This window comes from Rasamsonia byssochlamydoides (assembly GCF_041956645.1).
Source record: "Rasamsonia byssochlamydoides strain NRRL 3658 unplaced genomic scaffold VTN77scaffold_23, whole genome shotgun sequence".
Taxonomy (NCBI): domain Eukaryota; kingdom Fungi; phylum Ascomycota; class Eurotiomycetes; order Eurotiales; family Trichocomaceae; genus Rasamsonia; species Rasamsonia byssochlamydoides.
Window position 1 is genome coordinate 187,758 of NW_027192406.1, and position 16,384 is coordinate 204,141.

A 16,384-nucleotide genomic window follows, 5' to 3' on the forward strand; every position below is an offset into this window, starting at 1 on the left:
ATAGCCGATCAGCTTCCATCTCCTTTGCTTTTTTTTTGGATACGTGCTTGCTTTCTTCATTGGTAAGATCACTACCACCCTAGGACTCACTCACTCCCAGGCGCTGGCACATACGTACATTACATACATACAGTACCCAAACTTAGGTAGATACGCCTATGTATGTACTCGACAGACAGAAAGATATGTAATGATGGCCAAATAAACGCAATATATATTACATAATTATTCGCATCGTTATTATTAATTACCTAGATAGACGTCTATGGACTAGCTAAGATGACAAACATGACGGGGGTAGGGTAGGGTACGAGGGATTCGGGGATGTCAAATGTCCAGCGCAGACTCTTAAGGACAATAATAATACACGTACTGTAATGTACATACATACATGTACTACTCACTGGCACATGTACAGGAACATCCAGATACTGAACAGATATAGATATGTGCGTGATACCGGAGGAGGAGTCTTTGTGCTTCGACTGCCGTTGCTGGTTGTGTTTTGAGTTTGGTGTAATGATGAGGATGAGGGGGAGGGAGAGGATGTCGGGTCTAGAGGAGCTAGGTCTGTTGGACCGGTTGCTGGTGACGTGGACGTCGTGCTTTGGGGAGATGTACTCGTGGATAGTCCATCTTTCCCGTCAGATGGATCATCTGCAATGGCTCCCGTCGGAGAAGACGGTGTGCTCTGGGCAACAGTAGCAGTGCTGCTGGACGAGGACTCCGCCTGTGATGGCGAAGGCCCAGGCTCATCGTCCTCCGTCTCACAGTATGAAAGGAACTGCTGGAAGTCAGGGATATGATCACTGATCGTCCCACTGCCCCCGCTGCCTCTGGTATGCGCCTGGATACAGTCGTGGCAATCAGACAGAAACGTATTGAACGCAGACCCATTCTGGCACAGCCCAGGCGTCTTGCCCGACGATTGGACCTCGAGCATGCAGTCGTTGCACTCGTCATAGCACACGCCAGGGATCCGAGACAGACCGGTTTGCTGTCTCGGCCAGAACGACAAGAATCGATGGAATCGATCGAAAAGAATATGACGTTTCGCAAGGTTTCTCCCCAGCGGAAACGCGAACACGTCATAGCCGAGCCCAAACGCCTCCGGATCGAGGTTGAAGTACCCCGGCGAGACGTTGAATTTGCCGATTTGATCGGACGCGATGGGTTCGCCCCAGAACTGAGGCGGCAGCAGCTGCGGACTGGGGACGCACTCGTCTGGACTGCAGTAGTAGGTGTCTGCCGGTGGCCCGGCCTCGAAGTTGCAGCCTGCTGGTTTCGGTGGACGACAGAGTGTGCCTGGTGCGCATCCCCAGGTGTAGTTCCTCGGAAGAGAAGCTGCAGGCGTGTATGTCGGGTTGACAGTGCGGCTGGGGCATAGTGTTAGGCCGGAAACAGTGGTGGTGGCCACTTCAGCTGTGAGGTTGGTTAGCTATGCTTTGCAACGAGTTGAAACAAGGGTTGTCATTCACTTTTTGTCATTTCAGTCGCAATTGCGCTTTTAGAATCGATGATTATTGTTGATGCCCTATTTTCAGTAATTGTAGGTGACCCGGCTTGCCTTATGATGGATATGAACGTCGAACCGGGTAGGCTGGAGGCAACTGTCGTAATTGAGCCTGGGAGAGTAACTGTCTGCGGAGGATCTGTAGCTGTAGTTGTCGATGCGGAAATGATGGTCTCTTCGAGTATGGTGGTTTCTGCCGTAACAGTACTGCCAGGCAAAAACGAGATGCTTGTAGCGGCTGTAGCTGTTCCCCCAGAGACGGTAACAACATCAGAGACTGTAGAATTCTCTAGTTCTGTTAATGTTATAGAAACAGATACTGTAGCAGTGCTTCCAGGAAGTACAACTGTAGCAGTTGATACCACAGAAGCAGTGACCGTATTAGCTTTCTCAGAAATTGTAATTGTGGCTGGTGCCTCCGAAAGAGTAACTGTGTCAAAAACAGTAACAAGATCGACAATCGTAGTCGTATTTGCAGGAACGGTCTCAGTAACTGTAGCGGTGTCCCTTTCGACAGTAGTCTCCGTCATAGAAACCACCACAGAATGCGTAATTTGTTCCGTAAGAATGTCTGTTCTCCCCGGAAGACTCGTCACGAGGGTCGTTCGAACCGTGTCCGTTACCGTCTCTGTAATCGTGTCTGTGTCTGTTGTCTCTATTTCGATATAAGATGTGACTGTCGTTGAAACGGTGTCTCGCACGGTGGTAGGTATATATGCAGTGATTGTCGTATCATACGTGGTGGTGTATGTCATCCCCCACATGGAACTAATAGTGGATAATGCGGTTGAATAAGTAGAAGTCGAGCAGTCTACGGTGTCCGTCTTGATGATGGTTTCTGTGATGGTAGAATTGTCTGAATTGGTCCAGCTGGAATAGAATGACGAGGCAGACGGTGTAGCAGAGGTTTCCACCCAAAGTTTGAATTCGGAGGCTTCGACAAGGGTTGCTGTGATCGTTTTTGGCGGAGATGGCAGACTCTCAGCTGGCGTTCTTGATACAATTGAGGCACCCTCAGCAGTCGAAGTAGTCGATGACGGGGAAGACGAAGTAAGTTCTATCTGCTACACGTCAGCATTCTAGATCAATTCAATATTTTGGTTGAAAATTGCTCACGATATGGGTCGATGTGATTGTTTGGATCACGGTTTGGGTGGTGTAGACGACTGATACGCTGGCACCAGGACATTTGGGGCTTTCATTCCAATTTTCCAAGGCCCATGTTGACGGGGCCAGCAGGCTTGTGGCCGCGAAGTATATTCGATTAAATCTCATGATGGGCGTATGTACTTGTATATCCAATGGCACTTGGATAACACCGCGATAGAAGCAAATATACAGAAACAAGGATGGAATATAGATGAAATTCGTCTATTTGTCTTATGACAGGCAGAGTAATAGATGGAAGGACATCAACAAGCCAATTGAAATGCGCTACACACAGAAACGGCATTCAGGGTATTAGAATCTAGGACAAAGAGCTTCATCTTAACTGACCTCAGATGAATGCAAGGGATTGTCTTAGCTGTGCTGGAGACGTCTTGCCAGGAGCAATCGTCGATATCTGAGAGATAAAGTTCCAGTCTTGCCATCATAAATTTTCATATAAGACAGGGAACTTAACGTGATAGTTTCAAATATGTATTAACCTGAAACGACAGAAGTCGGTGGACTAGGAAACAACGTAAAAATGCGGGGAATTCTCCTGAGAGCATTTGCCCATCTTATGGAGGAACAAAGAAAAGCGCTAGGTGGAACACACGGACAGCGATTCGCAACCTGGCAACCGAAACTCGAGACGGCATACAGTGGCAAGAATTCAAAGATCGAACTATCTCAGAAAGATCCATGGTGTGATGTTGTTTGCCCATGGCTGGGTGGTATGCTGGCCGTGACCCGACGCTCCTTTCTTTGTTTGCTAGATGACTGAGACATCGCCGGCTTCGGTTTGTTGATCCTGTCCCGAATTTAAGAACTTACTTGAAATTCAATCTTTTTTCTCATGCAGCCATTGCTCATGTTGATATTCACTAAGCAAGATCCGTTCATTCGGTTGTCAGACATACTGCCTATCCAAGGTCTAGACGTCTTCCTGCAAACAGCAAGCCCTCAAAGAACACTATCGCAGAATTTTATGCGGGCAGAACCCTCTTCCAATTGCTGTGCTTATTGAAATGATGGGATGGCCTCGAGAGAGCAATACGTAATCTTTCCAGGGAGCTGCGTTCAGCTTAGGAGCGATGAATCTAGCTTCTCGTGTACAATTGCAGTTCCATCGTCAATTGTCCCAATTCAGAGTCCACGTCAAGCAACATATGAAATGACAGACAGATGTGTCTGAACGCTGTCATCCCTAATCATCACATCGACAATGGCATCAGCATCCAGACCTAGGCTCGGTGGAAATGTGCAATCTTGCTTCTCGACTCCGTTTTGGCTTCTATTCAGCGTCGTCACGCTTTTCAATTCAACGCCTGCACGTGCAATTGATTGGCAAACGGAGGTCAACGTCTCTATCTGTAATTGGGAACAACTTCGAGGTGAGTCAAAAGACGAGCGTATGGAATTTCTACTGATCAATTCTCGTAGCAAATATTATCCGCGACACAATCTATCTCGACGGTGGGACGATCTGGTGGCAAATGTAATACCTTCGCGTGGGATTGTATCTTATGTAGCTGACATATCAGTGGCCTGTCTGATGGAGAGTACGCGTCTCCGCAAAGCGACGGCATGTATATCATTCCCTTCAGAGGCGACTCACTGACGGCTGAATCAGGCGATCCCGGCGGAATAATGTACAATCTCAGTCTGAGTGTGCCGTTCGATAAACAAACCAATCTCACCGGCTTGTTCAATGCCATGTCCAAGAACGATGGCTTATTGAACAGTAATATTGCCCCCAATTACAACGATGGAGTGATGTTTGCCAATGATGACGAGTTTATTCTCTATGGGTCTGATTTCCTAGCAGCTACAGCATGAGCACTACTGACAGAATCAGAGGACTTTCACTTTTGACAGATAGTCAAGATCCCCCACCAGCCGATGTGGTCCTGGGATATGAGGAGTACGAATGGGGATTACCACCACCTTCCTGGCAGCCCGGGTTCGTCCAGAAAAGTCTTCCCGCCGGTATCACTCGCTATGTAACAAACGGTGCCGGCGTCTCTGCTCCTAGTGAGAATCTCGGTTTCTACTTCAGTGGAATGCGTGGAGCAGATTGGGGAAGCATTGAAGATGGTGACCAGTCGGCAAACACGATTGCAGACACCTTGATTATGGTCAACATGACTAGTATGCGGAAGGAGTCGTGGCAGAATACGACGCTTCCTGCCGATGTACCTGGTCGAGCGAATGCTGAACTCGTCTGGATCCCGGTCAGTGAATCCGGAGTCTTGATTGCAATCGGAGGAGTGATCAACCCGGAGGTCCTGACGGCGTCGCGAAACCTGACGGCGGCGGAGGCTCAAGCCAGCGTATGTTGTCTCCCTTCCTCCTCCTCCTTCATAGATAGTCCTTCTGACCACCACAGACCCAAACCAGTCCGACGTTCATGGAAATACTTCCAGTCTACGATGTTTCCACCCAGGCTTGGTGAGGAGAGATTTCCACAAGGTGGTTTTGTCACGTCTCATCAGTTCCAGGTACTTGCAAAACACAACCGGAGACATTCCTCCCCAGTTGACCCTTTTCTGCTCGGTGGTAGCCGCCGCATCCGATGGCAGCTCCTTCAACATCTACATCTACGGAGGTTATGACGGGATCGACGCGGAGATGGCACCATCTGACGACGTATACATCCTATCCGTGCCATCGTTTACGTGGGTCAAAGCATATTCCGGGAAATACTCTCACGGCCGCAGCGGCCACCGATGCGTGAAGGTGTACCCAGACCAGATGTTCGTTCTCGGCGGCATCTTCAAGTCAGACCCGACGATCTGTCTGGATGGTGGAATCATCCAAGTGTTCAATCTCAACACGCTCCAGTTCCAGGACTCGTACAGCCCTGATGTCTGGAGTGAGTACCAGGTTCCGGCTGTAGTTACGGCCAAGATTGGAGGAGAGTAGGTATCTCTTTCCTTTTCACTGACGACTGATCTGACCATGTTAGTGCCAACGGCAGTGCGACCAAGACATCGCCAGTCATGTGGAATGACGAGGCTCTAGCGGGCATTTTCTCTTCGATGTATACCAAGCCGATAGCAACATATTATCCGTATGCTCTGCCAAGCAGGCCGTCAAATAATAGTACCGTTGTAAGACCACCAGACAAAACTGGGGACAGTCCAGTGTGGCCGTTTGCAGTGATAGGGAGTGTTGCAGGCCTGGCAATTATCGCAATTACCGCAGCTGGTTGGTTCAGACGACGCCAGCATCCCGAGCCTGACGACACAATAAATCCATCCGTACAACGAACAGATGCCAATTTGGAATCTCCCGTGATGGCAATATCTCCAACTAGCCCTGTTAGCGAGGAAGAACCCGAGGCAAACAATCCGTCGCCAACGACTGCGGTGTCCGATATCTCTCCAATACAGTCGAGTCAAGTGGGCAGTCCCCCGATCTATGAGATGGAGTGTAAGTAACTTTCTCTACAGTCGATTTCATCGAAACTAACAATGATTGTCTTCTAGCACCAATCAAGAAATGGGTCGAACTGCCCACCGACTTTAATTTTCAAGAGAAGCCGCAACAACCACCAAACAGGCCCTATAGCAACGAAACCAAAAGTAATAATAAGCAGCAGCAGCAGCAGCAGAAAGTCTCCGGTACCAGCATCCTCGGAAAGACACAGAAATCTCCTCCTCCAGTCTACACCCGCGCAGACCACACCACACATCCAGCCCTGAGGACATTGTCTTTTACCCCTTCCCTCCAACCACCTCCTCACCCTCCTCCTCATCCTCCTTCTTCTTGTTATTCTTCTCCTTCATCTCCATCTTCTCCTCCTCCTCCTCCTCCATTTTCTCCTCTTTCTCCTCTTTCTCCTATTTCTCCTCTCTCGCCTCTTCCTCCTCCTCTTGCTCCTCCTCCTGTTCAGCAGGAGTCGAATTTTGATAAGATTTCTTGTTCTGCTCGTGTGATTGAGACATGTAAGAATAGATCTGGAAATAGGGGGTAAATGGGACAGGATAATACAGTACAAGAATACCATACAATGCGATGACTTGCAACTTGCTCATCCTGATTGACTAACTGTACACATATTGTATATACAGTACATACATGACATGTTCAAACAGAAGAGAGAGAGAAAATGAAATAAATTGGCAAATGGCGGAGAGAGGGAGAGGAGAGGATTCAAGATTAACTAAAACGACCTAACCTAACTTATATCTACACCGAATTATTACCCGGAATAAATATCGACAGGGTCAGAAATTCTAAAAGCAAAGTACCTGATACAATAGAGTGAGTTGTGTACAGTACTATTATTCCGTAGGGTAGGTGTATTGTACTCTCAGTCCGAGGAACTGCGAATCGAATAAATTCATTTTTCACAGTGCATACCTACGGTATTTATGACCACGCCTGACTGGCGAAACAAAACAAAACTAAACTGCTGGGGAGTCAGTCAGTCAGTCAGTCAGTCGATGACATCGGTCGATCTGATTGGTGGTGGTGCACTGATGGACATTGATAAGGACTGTCTTATCTATCTCCATATCGATCCATTAAGAAAGATTCAAACTGACGCTGATTTGCATTTACATATTTCCGAGAAATCTGGAAGAATAACAGAGATCGCTCTGGATAAGAATTGACGAGGCTTGCATACGATCTCCGTGTTGTTAGTGGTCTCAGACATCATCCCGTCTAGTTGCATACATATACTGCCAATATACGAACGAGATGACTTCGCTCCCCAACGAAAGCAACTTCCGCTCTGCCACCCTCCAGCTCATCCCAGCACAGAAGGGAAAAGCCACTCTCCTCCGCAAGGGGCAATACGCGCGGATCATCAACACGCATGGCGGGCAGGTGGTCGATACATGGGCGGTGGCAGTAGAAAATAACAACAATAATACTGCTGATACTACTACTGCTGAATACATGTCCATGTCACACGCCCGCGCTCATCTTGATAAGATCATGCCAGCTGTGAACGATACGCTGGTGACAAACCATCGCCGGCCGATCCTCACTCTTGTCGAAGACACAACCTCGGAAAAAACGCACGACACGCTCATCGCTGCCTGCGATATATACCGGTACCAGCAGCTGGGGTGTACGGAGTCATATCACGACAACTGCGCTGATAATTTCCACGCGGCGCTGAAGGAGATCGGCTTGACCTCGAACTTGAGCTTCACGCCTGATCCGTTGAATTGTTTCATGGACATCCCAATTAACAATAATCAGTCTGGTAAGGGTAGTTGCTACCCCATCTCGTGGAACCCATCCACATGCGAAAAGGGGCAGTATGTGACGTTCCGGGCGGAGATGGATCTGGTGCTCGTTATGTCGGCGTGTCCGCAGGATATGGTTCCGATCAATGGGGTGGATTGTCGTCCGAGGGAGTGCCATTTTGTGGTTGTTTAGACGGTATCAGCAGATTAGCAGGTAATTATGTGATTTAGATTCAGAAGTCACTTGCTTATCTTCCTGGCCAGGCGAACTTGAATCATTGAATGAACTATATTAACTATTATACTATTAATACGGTATCCATGCCAATACAGGAAGGAACACATCCATAAATACAGTAAATTTGGGTCGAGGAAAAGAAAGGAAAAAAAAAAACAAGGAAAAATAAATTTTGATTAATTGATTAATATATCTATAATTCAAACTTATAATGAGAAGAAGAAGATTATTATTAATTGACATCCATCAAAGTAGTGCGAATCCCCAGATCTAAATGCAATAAAAAATAATAATAAAATAGGTCATAATATTGGTCATTCGAGAATAGATTAGATGAGATCAGAATAGAACGGAACGGAACAGAGTCCATAAATTTATTTCATTTGGAATTTTTTTCCTTTGTTGATCTTGTAAAGACTCGTGTCTACCATATCTACATCTGATGACTGACTGACTAACTGACTGTCCGTGAACATCAATCGAGTTTGTTTGTCTGTATATTATATTGCTCTCGTTTCATAGTATTTTTTTTTCAGCTCTCATTCCCTAGATATATTAATTACTTACTACGACAGGCACTTGGTTTAGTTGATTGAGAATTTTATTCCCTAATGGATGCGTGAGTCTGGCTCTTAATTATTCAGTGCAGAGTACCTACCTACCTAGGTAGGTCATATAATTATTAGCTACATAATCTAACCTAAGCAACCTTAGGCACTGCAGTAGTTACGGTGAGTTACTATACTTGCTTACTTCCATAAAGAGGCGGGGCGGTGGAGATATTTTAATAAATTATTACCCAAATCGTGGAAATGTTCAAGCATTCCATGATGATTTCCATCGGACTGAATGCAGTCGATGGACCGTGGTTAGCGCCATCGTCAAATTAAATTAAACTACCGTACGGAGTACTCCGTGCAGAGTACCTATTATTAAAAGCTTTACTCTCGGCATCCCCAATCGATCCATCGATCGATCGATCGATCGAACTACATCGAGACAATAAAGAAAGAACCTCAATCCTTCCATTCCGAAACGAACAAGATACGACCGCAATCAGCAATCAACATGCTCATCAAAGAATCCTACCACGATGTCCCGACCGCGGCGGGTGGAAATATGCGTAAGTGGACAAGAAATCTAAATCAAAATCAAATTTTTGGGTCGAACTTTGACTTGACTTGACCTGACTTGTTCAATTGAGTTTTTTTTTTGTTGATGCCTACCTCACTTTATTTTCTTACTTTCTTTGGATTTGATTTTTTTTTCTTTTTTACTCATCCTGTTCTCTTGTACTGTACTGTATACCTAGTCTGTCACTGTGGGGGCGGGGCAAGGCCTACCGTTATCGATATCGATATCGAGAACCGAAAACGATCTAGATTACATACATACATTGCATTGGTCAAGGAGAGGAGAGGATAGGATTGGATTCATGGCTCACTTTTTTTTTTTTCACAAAAAAAAAAGAAAAGAAAAGAAAAAATATACTGATAATGGGCTGCTAATAATTGGCATGCAACAGGGATATTCGTCTTCCATCCTACCCTGCCAGGATATCCGAATGCGAGATTTCCGGGTGTGGTGGTTTTTAGTGAGATTTATCAAGGTATGGACTTACCTAACATCATTATACTACTTGTTAGCGGTTGATTGATTGATTGATGTGCGTGTTTCTTGTCTTGTCTTGTTTTGTCTTCTTGTCTTTTTTGTTTCAGTAGTGCGATTGTCACCATTTGATATGTGTAGATTGCAAAAATCAGTCCATGTTCAGATCGTTTCTGGTTCTGGGATACTTCTGCTAAGATATTCCATCCAACTCATCTCTCTGACTTGCATTCTCACTGATTATGATACTTGATTAGTGACCGGCCCCGTCGCCCGCTTCGCGCGCCAGATCGCCGGCCAAGGCTACATCTGCGCTGCTCCTTCCAGCTACCACGAATTTACCGGCCCAGAGCCCCTCAAGTACGATGCTGAAGACACCGACAAAGGCAATCTGTGGAAAGTGACCAAGGTAGACCACTCGTTTACTCACCAGTGGACTCCGGTCTGATTTGATCTGATAGAAACTCGCGGCATACGACGAGGACGCCACTCTCACAGTCGATTACCTCCTCTCGCTGCCGACATGCAACGGCCGAATCGGCGCCACGGGGATGTGTCTCGGCGGGCATCTCGCGTTCCGCTGTGCGTTTGACCAGCGGGTCAAGGCCGCGGTGTGCTATTTCGCGACCGATATCCACAGCGCGACGCTTGGAGAGGGGAAGAAGGACGACAGCTTGGCGAGGGCGGGCGATATCAAGGGGGAACTCATCATGGTGAGTCCAGTAGCCTTGCTTATGATAACAGCCTTCCTGCAGGTTGAGCAGGAACTGATTCGACCAGATCTTTGGCAAGAATGACACCCACGTCCCTCCCGAAGGACGCGATCTGATCCGTAAGACGTTGCATGAGAAGGGCGTGCTGTTCAGCTTTTATGAGGTGGCTTGGGCGCAGCGTAAGTAGACAATCCCTGCGTGAAGAACTTGACTGACCGGTTCTGTAGATGCCTTCATCCGCGACGAGCTCAGCAAGGGCCGATATGACCCGGCGATCTCCAAGGTCTGCTTTGAAATGCTGCTCGAGCTGTTTGGACGGACGTTGAAGCTGGATCTGGGGGAGCATGATGGCAAGGAGGTTGAGATTGAGAACGTTTGCTAGAGAAGTCCAGGCAGCATACAAGCATGAGTGGCATATTGCAGTGAATATGCCTACACATATCTGAAAGACTGAGTGTGTCAGTAAGAGTTGGTCTTGCAACCAAGTGAAAAAACCAGGTCAGCTGGTCAAAGGATGGTACTTGCTAAGTGGTACCTGTAGAAATATCAAGTTAATCAATACTGTTAGTAAGTATTCACTACAAGGCATAGTGCACGACCACCTGTCACCTGGCCAGTGTCTGCAGTGAATGTTCCTTCTAGTAGATATGCTTCACTGATAGACATGCGATGAGAGCAACTCATATATCTGGAGAATAAATCTCCATCTAGAGGGCAACAGACGTCAGAACGTTGGAATTGAGCGGCACCTGTCTAGTCAGATCGAGCCTGAGCAAACAACTCGCGAATACCATTGTATGTGCCTGTCTGAATGAAATCTCGATACTGACTGATCCTGACTGATCTTTAGCTTCATACTTGTGCACGCGTGACAGCACAATGAGCGCCATCGAGAAAGTCCTATCTGTTAGTCTCAACCTTGACAACAAGGAAGAAGGAGAGGAAGAGCAGAAGAAGCTAGACCACAAATTCCTCTACCGAATCCAGCGCGGACAGCGAATCATCTACGTCAAAGTCCTAGACGAGGACATCCTCCCCCTCTCCTCGCTGATCCACAGCAAAGAAATCCTATCCAAACTGCGCGAGCTTCCGCGCTGGAACGACAACGACTGGACAACGCTCACCGTATCAAGGAACCCCGACAACGACAACAACGGGCAGATCGAGACTTTTCCCGACCTGTTTGCGCCCCATTCGGTGGGGGACGTCCGCGCACTATCACTTAGCGTTAGCGGCGTCTGCCAGGATAGCCTGTTGCTGTTCGACATCTTGACTCTGACGCCCGTGACGAAGATCAAGGATCGCGTGTCTCGCGTGGCGTTTGTGCGCCCGTACGATGGGTTCGTCGCGACGATGATCCTCAAGATCGCCAAGTTCGAGCACGAGCTGGAGGATCTGAAGAAGGAGATTCGGGTGTACTCGTTGCTGATGGCGCGAGGCTGCAGGGCGGCGCCGAGGCTGTTGGGGTATGCCTATGAAGAACGCACAGATCGCATCGTGGGTATCCTGATCGAGGATATCTGGGGGCGTCCGGCTGAGATCGGAGATCTGCAAGCCTGCCAGAATGCAGTCCGCGAGATACACGACGCCGGCATCCTGCACAACGATCTCAACCCGTTCAACTTTGTCGTGTCTGAAGCTAGGGTCAAGATCATTGATTTCGAGACGGCGGAGATTGGTACGGACGGAGACGGCTCCAAGAGGGACGAGGAAATGCAAGGTCTGGCCGACAAGCTGCTGGGAGAGCGCAATGAGTCTCCGACCCCGACCTGGGTGAGTTGGAGGATTTGATCTGACTGGAGGGCATCAGGAGGTTGCTATCCTGTACAATCCACGTGGCATGTACATAGACGAGTCTGCTCATGGACGATGAACATGACATTAATATTATTATTATGGGATAGTTTGCTGACTGCGCTTGCTTCGGGCTGCATATGTACACTTACTTGGCCTGTATTATTATTGTATGGAAGACTTGAAATGTGAGCTACCTACTCTCTTCCATTTCTGATAACCATCTGACGCACAGAATGCCCGAAAGGGTAATGCTGACTGCCATAGAACCCTGTGACGTTGGTCATCATTTTCATCTTCTGAGATTGTAAAAGGAGAAGAATGCCGAGAAAACTCTGATAAACTTCAGTATAGGTCTTAGAATCAGTCAAGCTACCATCGCCCATGAATATGGGATTCTACAGATGTATAGATTTCGAGGAATCGTTGGAACCAAATCCTTAGAATATCCTGGAATATATATACTGGTGGAATCTTTCACCCCGATACATTCATTCATGGTCCGATCGAGTACTTTCTGAGATTCTCAGTACTGCACAAAACATATTTATCCTTTCTCACTAATATCCGACACGCTTGGACTGGAACGGCGTCTAGAAGACTTAGACTTTCCCCAACTAACCTTCAACAAGGTCGACAGGCTGGAAATGGACTCGGAATAGCGACGAGAACTCAGATATGTAAGAGTGATGGGATCCATGAATTTTCTTTCCTTCCTTATCCTCTGGAGTGTTTCGATTGCCGACATGACCTCCTTCTCGTTATGGCCGGAACTGGCCATCGCGGCCGCCAGATACTGCGCAGGCTTACGATAGTAAGGCCTGTAGCGGTTTTTGCTGTCGGGTGGGAGATGGAAGAGACGGGAGTCAACCACCAGTTTAAAGAAGCATTTGAAGGTCTCGTAGTCGTAAACCTCCGTCCGATAGCCGTGGGCGGGATTCCATCTCTCAATTGCCGGCAGCTTGTAGAGCTTCAGGGCTAAGGCGTATTGATTAGCCCGCCGATTCAGCTCCAGTCAGGAGATCAACACACGACGCAACTCCTGGAGCAGTTCCGTGAGCGTCGCCGCTGAGAAAAGACCTTCAGCGTGACGCTGGGAATTCGACCAGACGAAGGTAAAAGAATCTGGGTCACTTTCTGCTGACCTGACCGTTTCTACCCAGTGGCCCGAGAAGCAAGAGGTCATAAAGATGGTCACGTTGGCTTGGTGGTATTTGCAATATGGTTAGGCTTCAGAAGATCATCCATGTTGATCTGACCTGGCGGATAGGGATTCACGCCAATCAGCAGACCTCCTTGGGAATCGTAATCGCCATGGGCAAACATCATGATCAGGACTGGATCCCCCGAGGCAGCAGCAAGAGAAACGGTATGCTCCAGTCGTTGGAGAAAGAAATAACGAAGGGCTGGCCCAGTAGGACCAATGGTCACTTTGGCCCCGAAGGAAGAACGTTCTCATCCAGAACCCCTGCCTGCTCTTCGAAAGGATCACCGTGGACAAAGCCAGAGGCCTTGTCTTCCCGACCATATTTATCCACCAGATACCTTGGTTGCATCGAAGTAATCCACTCCTGCATCCCCATCTGATCGAGAATATGCAGCCACAGGTAGAAATCTGAGACCATCCACCCGTCCCCCTGTGATGGGCTGGCTACCTTTGAAGCAGCATCGGGCTCATCTATGCCGAGGACCGCGATCACGCGCGTCGCTGGTGTGACGTCTGGTGGATGTCGTGTGTCTCTCGTGGGAACAGTGAGGTCTACTGCCGCTGCTGCTGCTGCTGCCTGTTGCAGTGTCACCACTCTGTTGAAATGCAATGCAACTGGAGCGTCTCGTCGGATTCCGATTCGAAATTTCGATTCAAAAAGGAATTAATATTCCAAAAGAGTTAATGAACTTGAATCGACTTGAGAACAGGTACGATTGAGGTACGTACGATTTAGGTTGAGTTGGAGAATCAGATTGGATAAGTTGAGGAGATAACATATGAGGAGTCATCCAGGCAGCAACTGATGAGGTCATTTGCTTGACTGATGTGAGTCATGTCTAGGAAGACAGGAAGGAATATTACATAGGAAGAAACCAGCCATCATAGAGACATGGAAGGAATGCTGTTAAGAAAGAGAGTAAGTGTTGAAGAATAATTGGCAGTAATCAGGACTACTCAGCAGATGGCTTCACCTTGGTCCCTCAGAGACAGGACTTGTCATCAAACCTTGCACCCATTTTGTATGGGCCATGTTCACAGAAGCTATATAGACAAGCCCTGCAGGTCTTGCTGCGATGGACTGGCTCAAAGAGAAAATATCTTTCTATGCCTGGGACTTTCATATATAAATACATACATACCTACTACAATATAATTTACTATCTCCTTTCCAGGCGAGCTTCCTACCAATATTCATTCCTTACTATGCGATAATTTTCATCATATATCCCTTGGTAATATTTGTCTCTGTTACTGAGGCATATCCCTTGTTAGTATATAATTTCTTACCAATATGCAATCCCTTTGCCAATTTATAAATCTCTTGATAATGGGTGTTGGGCAGATTTCATGAATTTGTTTTTTACAACCATGTGGTAGTGTGCAAAACGGAAGGTGAAGTTTTTATAATATGGTGATATAGATATGGATATAGTATAATTGTAAGCGAAAATGCAGCTCACCAGATGCCATTTCTATTTGCCTCAAGAACAAGAAGAAGCAGAGTTGATCTACCAAAAGACAATCTGCCCCCTGATTGGCTGGCCTCCTATAAAAGTTGGGCATTTGTCATCTTTTACCGCTTTCCCATATAGGCTACTATGCTTGGCATCCATTTACTCGGAGTACGATTTTTCCACTTCTGAAAAGAGAAATGGTACGGAGTACTCTGTGCTCCGTCCTATACTTGATACTTTTGATAATTTTATTTCTAGGATATGATGCTTTCTATGTTTCTATATATATAGGGTGTAACCATGGTTCTGTGGGCAAGAACCGTAGTTAGGCAGCGGCACGGATTCTAGGCAAGGGAGATGTCGATCGATGATCTATCGATAAGTAGAATCCATGCAGCTGCTGATATCAGCAAGGCTGACATAGAGATGAGATCATGAGTGTTACTCGGTACTCCGTACGGAGGATAATTCAGATCATCATTATAGTCACGGGATCACTTCAGGCAGACACAGCAAGGATCCTCGACTTCAAGCGTGGCGGTGCGGTGAGACAGGCTGAGGTGCGGTGAATAAAACAAAAAAATGGAAAAAGTCTGGTTCCGTTTTATCTGACAAAGCCAAAAATTTGAAACAGGACCCCACTGGTCAATCTAGTGATTTATTTATTGTCACATGACGAAGCTCGAGTGAAAAGGTCATATTAGGAGTATGAATGCTTAAACGACTCGCTTCGCCTGTCTTAATTGATGTGATGTGAAAAGAAAATGAAAGGGGAAACTCGGAAGCAAACGGGAGCCCCGACTGCTAAGTTATGCTTGACTTCGTAATTCGTGCTACCTGGCAGCGAATTGACGCTGCTGGTTGGTGGCAAGACGTTAATTATTAGCGATCGACGTTAATTTCTATTTCCCACCGAAGGACGTCACCAACCCACTGCCCTCTGACAGACTGACACAGTGACACTGCTACAGAGCACTGACGTTCTGTCCCTATCGGGAAGGTACCTAGGCAAGAGAATGCGGAAGGTGGCCGTGGCCGTATTTCCCATCGGCTCTACTGAGTGGTATACTATCCTGTAGATTGCAGTCGTAGAACTATTAAACTATTAATTATTGATCGTTGGATATGAAGTATCAGATGCACTGCTGTTCGCCTGTTCCTCGGTAACTACCCTCTGGATCCTCCGACGAACTAATCATTTATCGATACTGCATGACACTCGTTGCGCACCGGTCCACTTGGCATGAATCGCCCCCCCTGGCGATCTAGTCACGCCGACTCATTTCCCTGGTTCGCAGCACCCAACGCCAGAAAACACTTTCTCTCCGCGTCCGGCCCAGCTGGCCTCCACTCAGCCCGCCCCGGCCCTGTTGCGTTTCTTGGTTAGGTTTACATCTCCAGCTTTGCTACTAAAGTTGGATGGTGCAGCCGGCTGACTCCCACGGTTTCCACGCTGAGCCTCTCCCTCCCACTCCTCCCCATCCACCAGTTGTCTCGACGA

At 47.3% G+C, this 16,384-nt stretch overlaps 6 protein-coding genes across 6 annotated transcripts; 5 read left to right on the forward strand and 1 right to left on the reverse strand.

Annotated features, from left to right (window-relative positions):
* Positions 1-400: 400 nt before the first annotated feature.
* On the reverse strand, positions 401-1,488 carry VTN77DRAFT_3345 (uncharacterized protein; the record flags this gene model as incomplete). Its single annotated transcript, XM_069419283.1, has 2 exons — positions 401-1,422; positions 1,479-1,488. The coding sequence occupies 2 exons, from the start codon at positions 1,486-1,488 to the stop codon at positions 401-403; spliced, it is 1,032 nt and encodes a 343-aa protein (XP_069278614.1).
* Positions 1,489-3,884: 2,396 nt separating this feature from the next.
* VTN77DRAFT_3346 (uncharacterized protein) lies at positions 3,885-4,161 on the forward strand (the record flags this gene model as incomplete). Its single annotated transcript, XM_069419284.1, has 2 exons — positions 3,885-4,053; positions 4,103-4,161. 2 exons carry the CDS (start codon positions 3,885-3,887, stop codon positions 4,159-4,161), a joined length of 228 nt encoding a protein of 75 aa, XP_069278615.1.
* A 148-nt stretch (positions 4,162-4,309) lies between these two features.
* On the forward strand, positions 4,310-6,102 carry VTN77DRAFT_3347 (uncharacterized protein; the record flags this gene model as incomplete). The annotated part of the gene is made up of 5 exons (XM_069419285.1): positions 4,310-4,470; positions 4,518-4,992; positions 5,049-5,110; positions 5,161-5,580; positions 5,628-6,102. 5 exons carry the CDS (start codon positions 4,310-4,312, stop codon positions 6,100-6,102), a joined length of 1,593 nt encoding a protein of 530 aa, XP_069278616.1.
* A 1,267-nt stretch (positions 6,103-7,369) lies between these two features.
* On the forward strand, positions 7,370-8,059 carry VTN77DRAFT_3348 (uncharacterized protein; the record flags this gene model as incomplete). The annotated part of the gene is made up of 1 exon (XM_069419286.1): positions 7,370-8,059. One exon carries the CDS (start codon positions 7,370-7,372, stop codon positions 8,057-8,059), a length of 690 nt encoding a protein of 229 aa, XP_069278617.1.
* A 1,113-nt stretch (positions 8,060-9,172) lies between these two features.
* Positions 9,173-10,807, forward strand: VTN77DRAFT_3349 (uncharacterized protein; the record flags this gene model as incomplete). The annotated part of the gene is made up of 6 exons (XM_069419287.1): positions 9,173-9,227; positions 9,630-9,713; positions 9,970-10,121; positions 10,174-10,425; positions 10,493-10,604; positions 10,653-10,807. The coding sequence occupies 6 exons, from the start codon at positions 9,173-9,175 to the stop codon at positions 10,805-10,807; spliced, it is 810 nt and encodes a 269-aa protein (XP_069278618.1).
* Positions 10,808-11,304: 497 nt separating this feature from the next.
* VTN77DRAFT_3350 (uncharacterized protein) lies at positions 11,305-12,216 on the forward strand (the record flags this gene model as incomplete). Its single annotated transcript, XM_069419289.1, has 1 exon — positions 11,305-12,216. The coding sequence occupies one exon, from the start codon at positions 11,305-11,307 to the stop codon at positions 12,214-12,216; it is 912 nt and encodes a 303-aa protein (XP_069278619.1).
* Between the last annotated feature and the right edge of the window lie 4,168 nt (positions 12,217-16,384).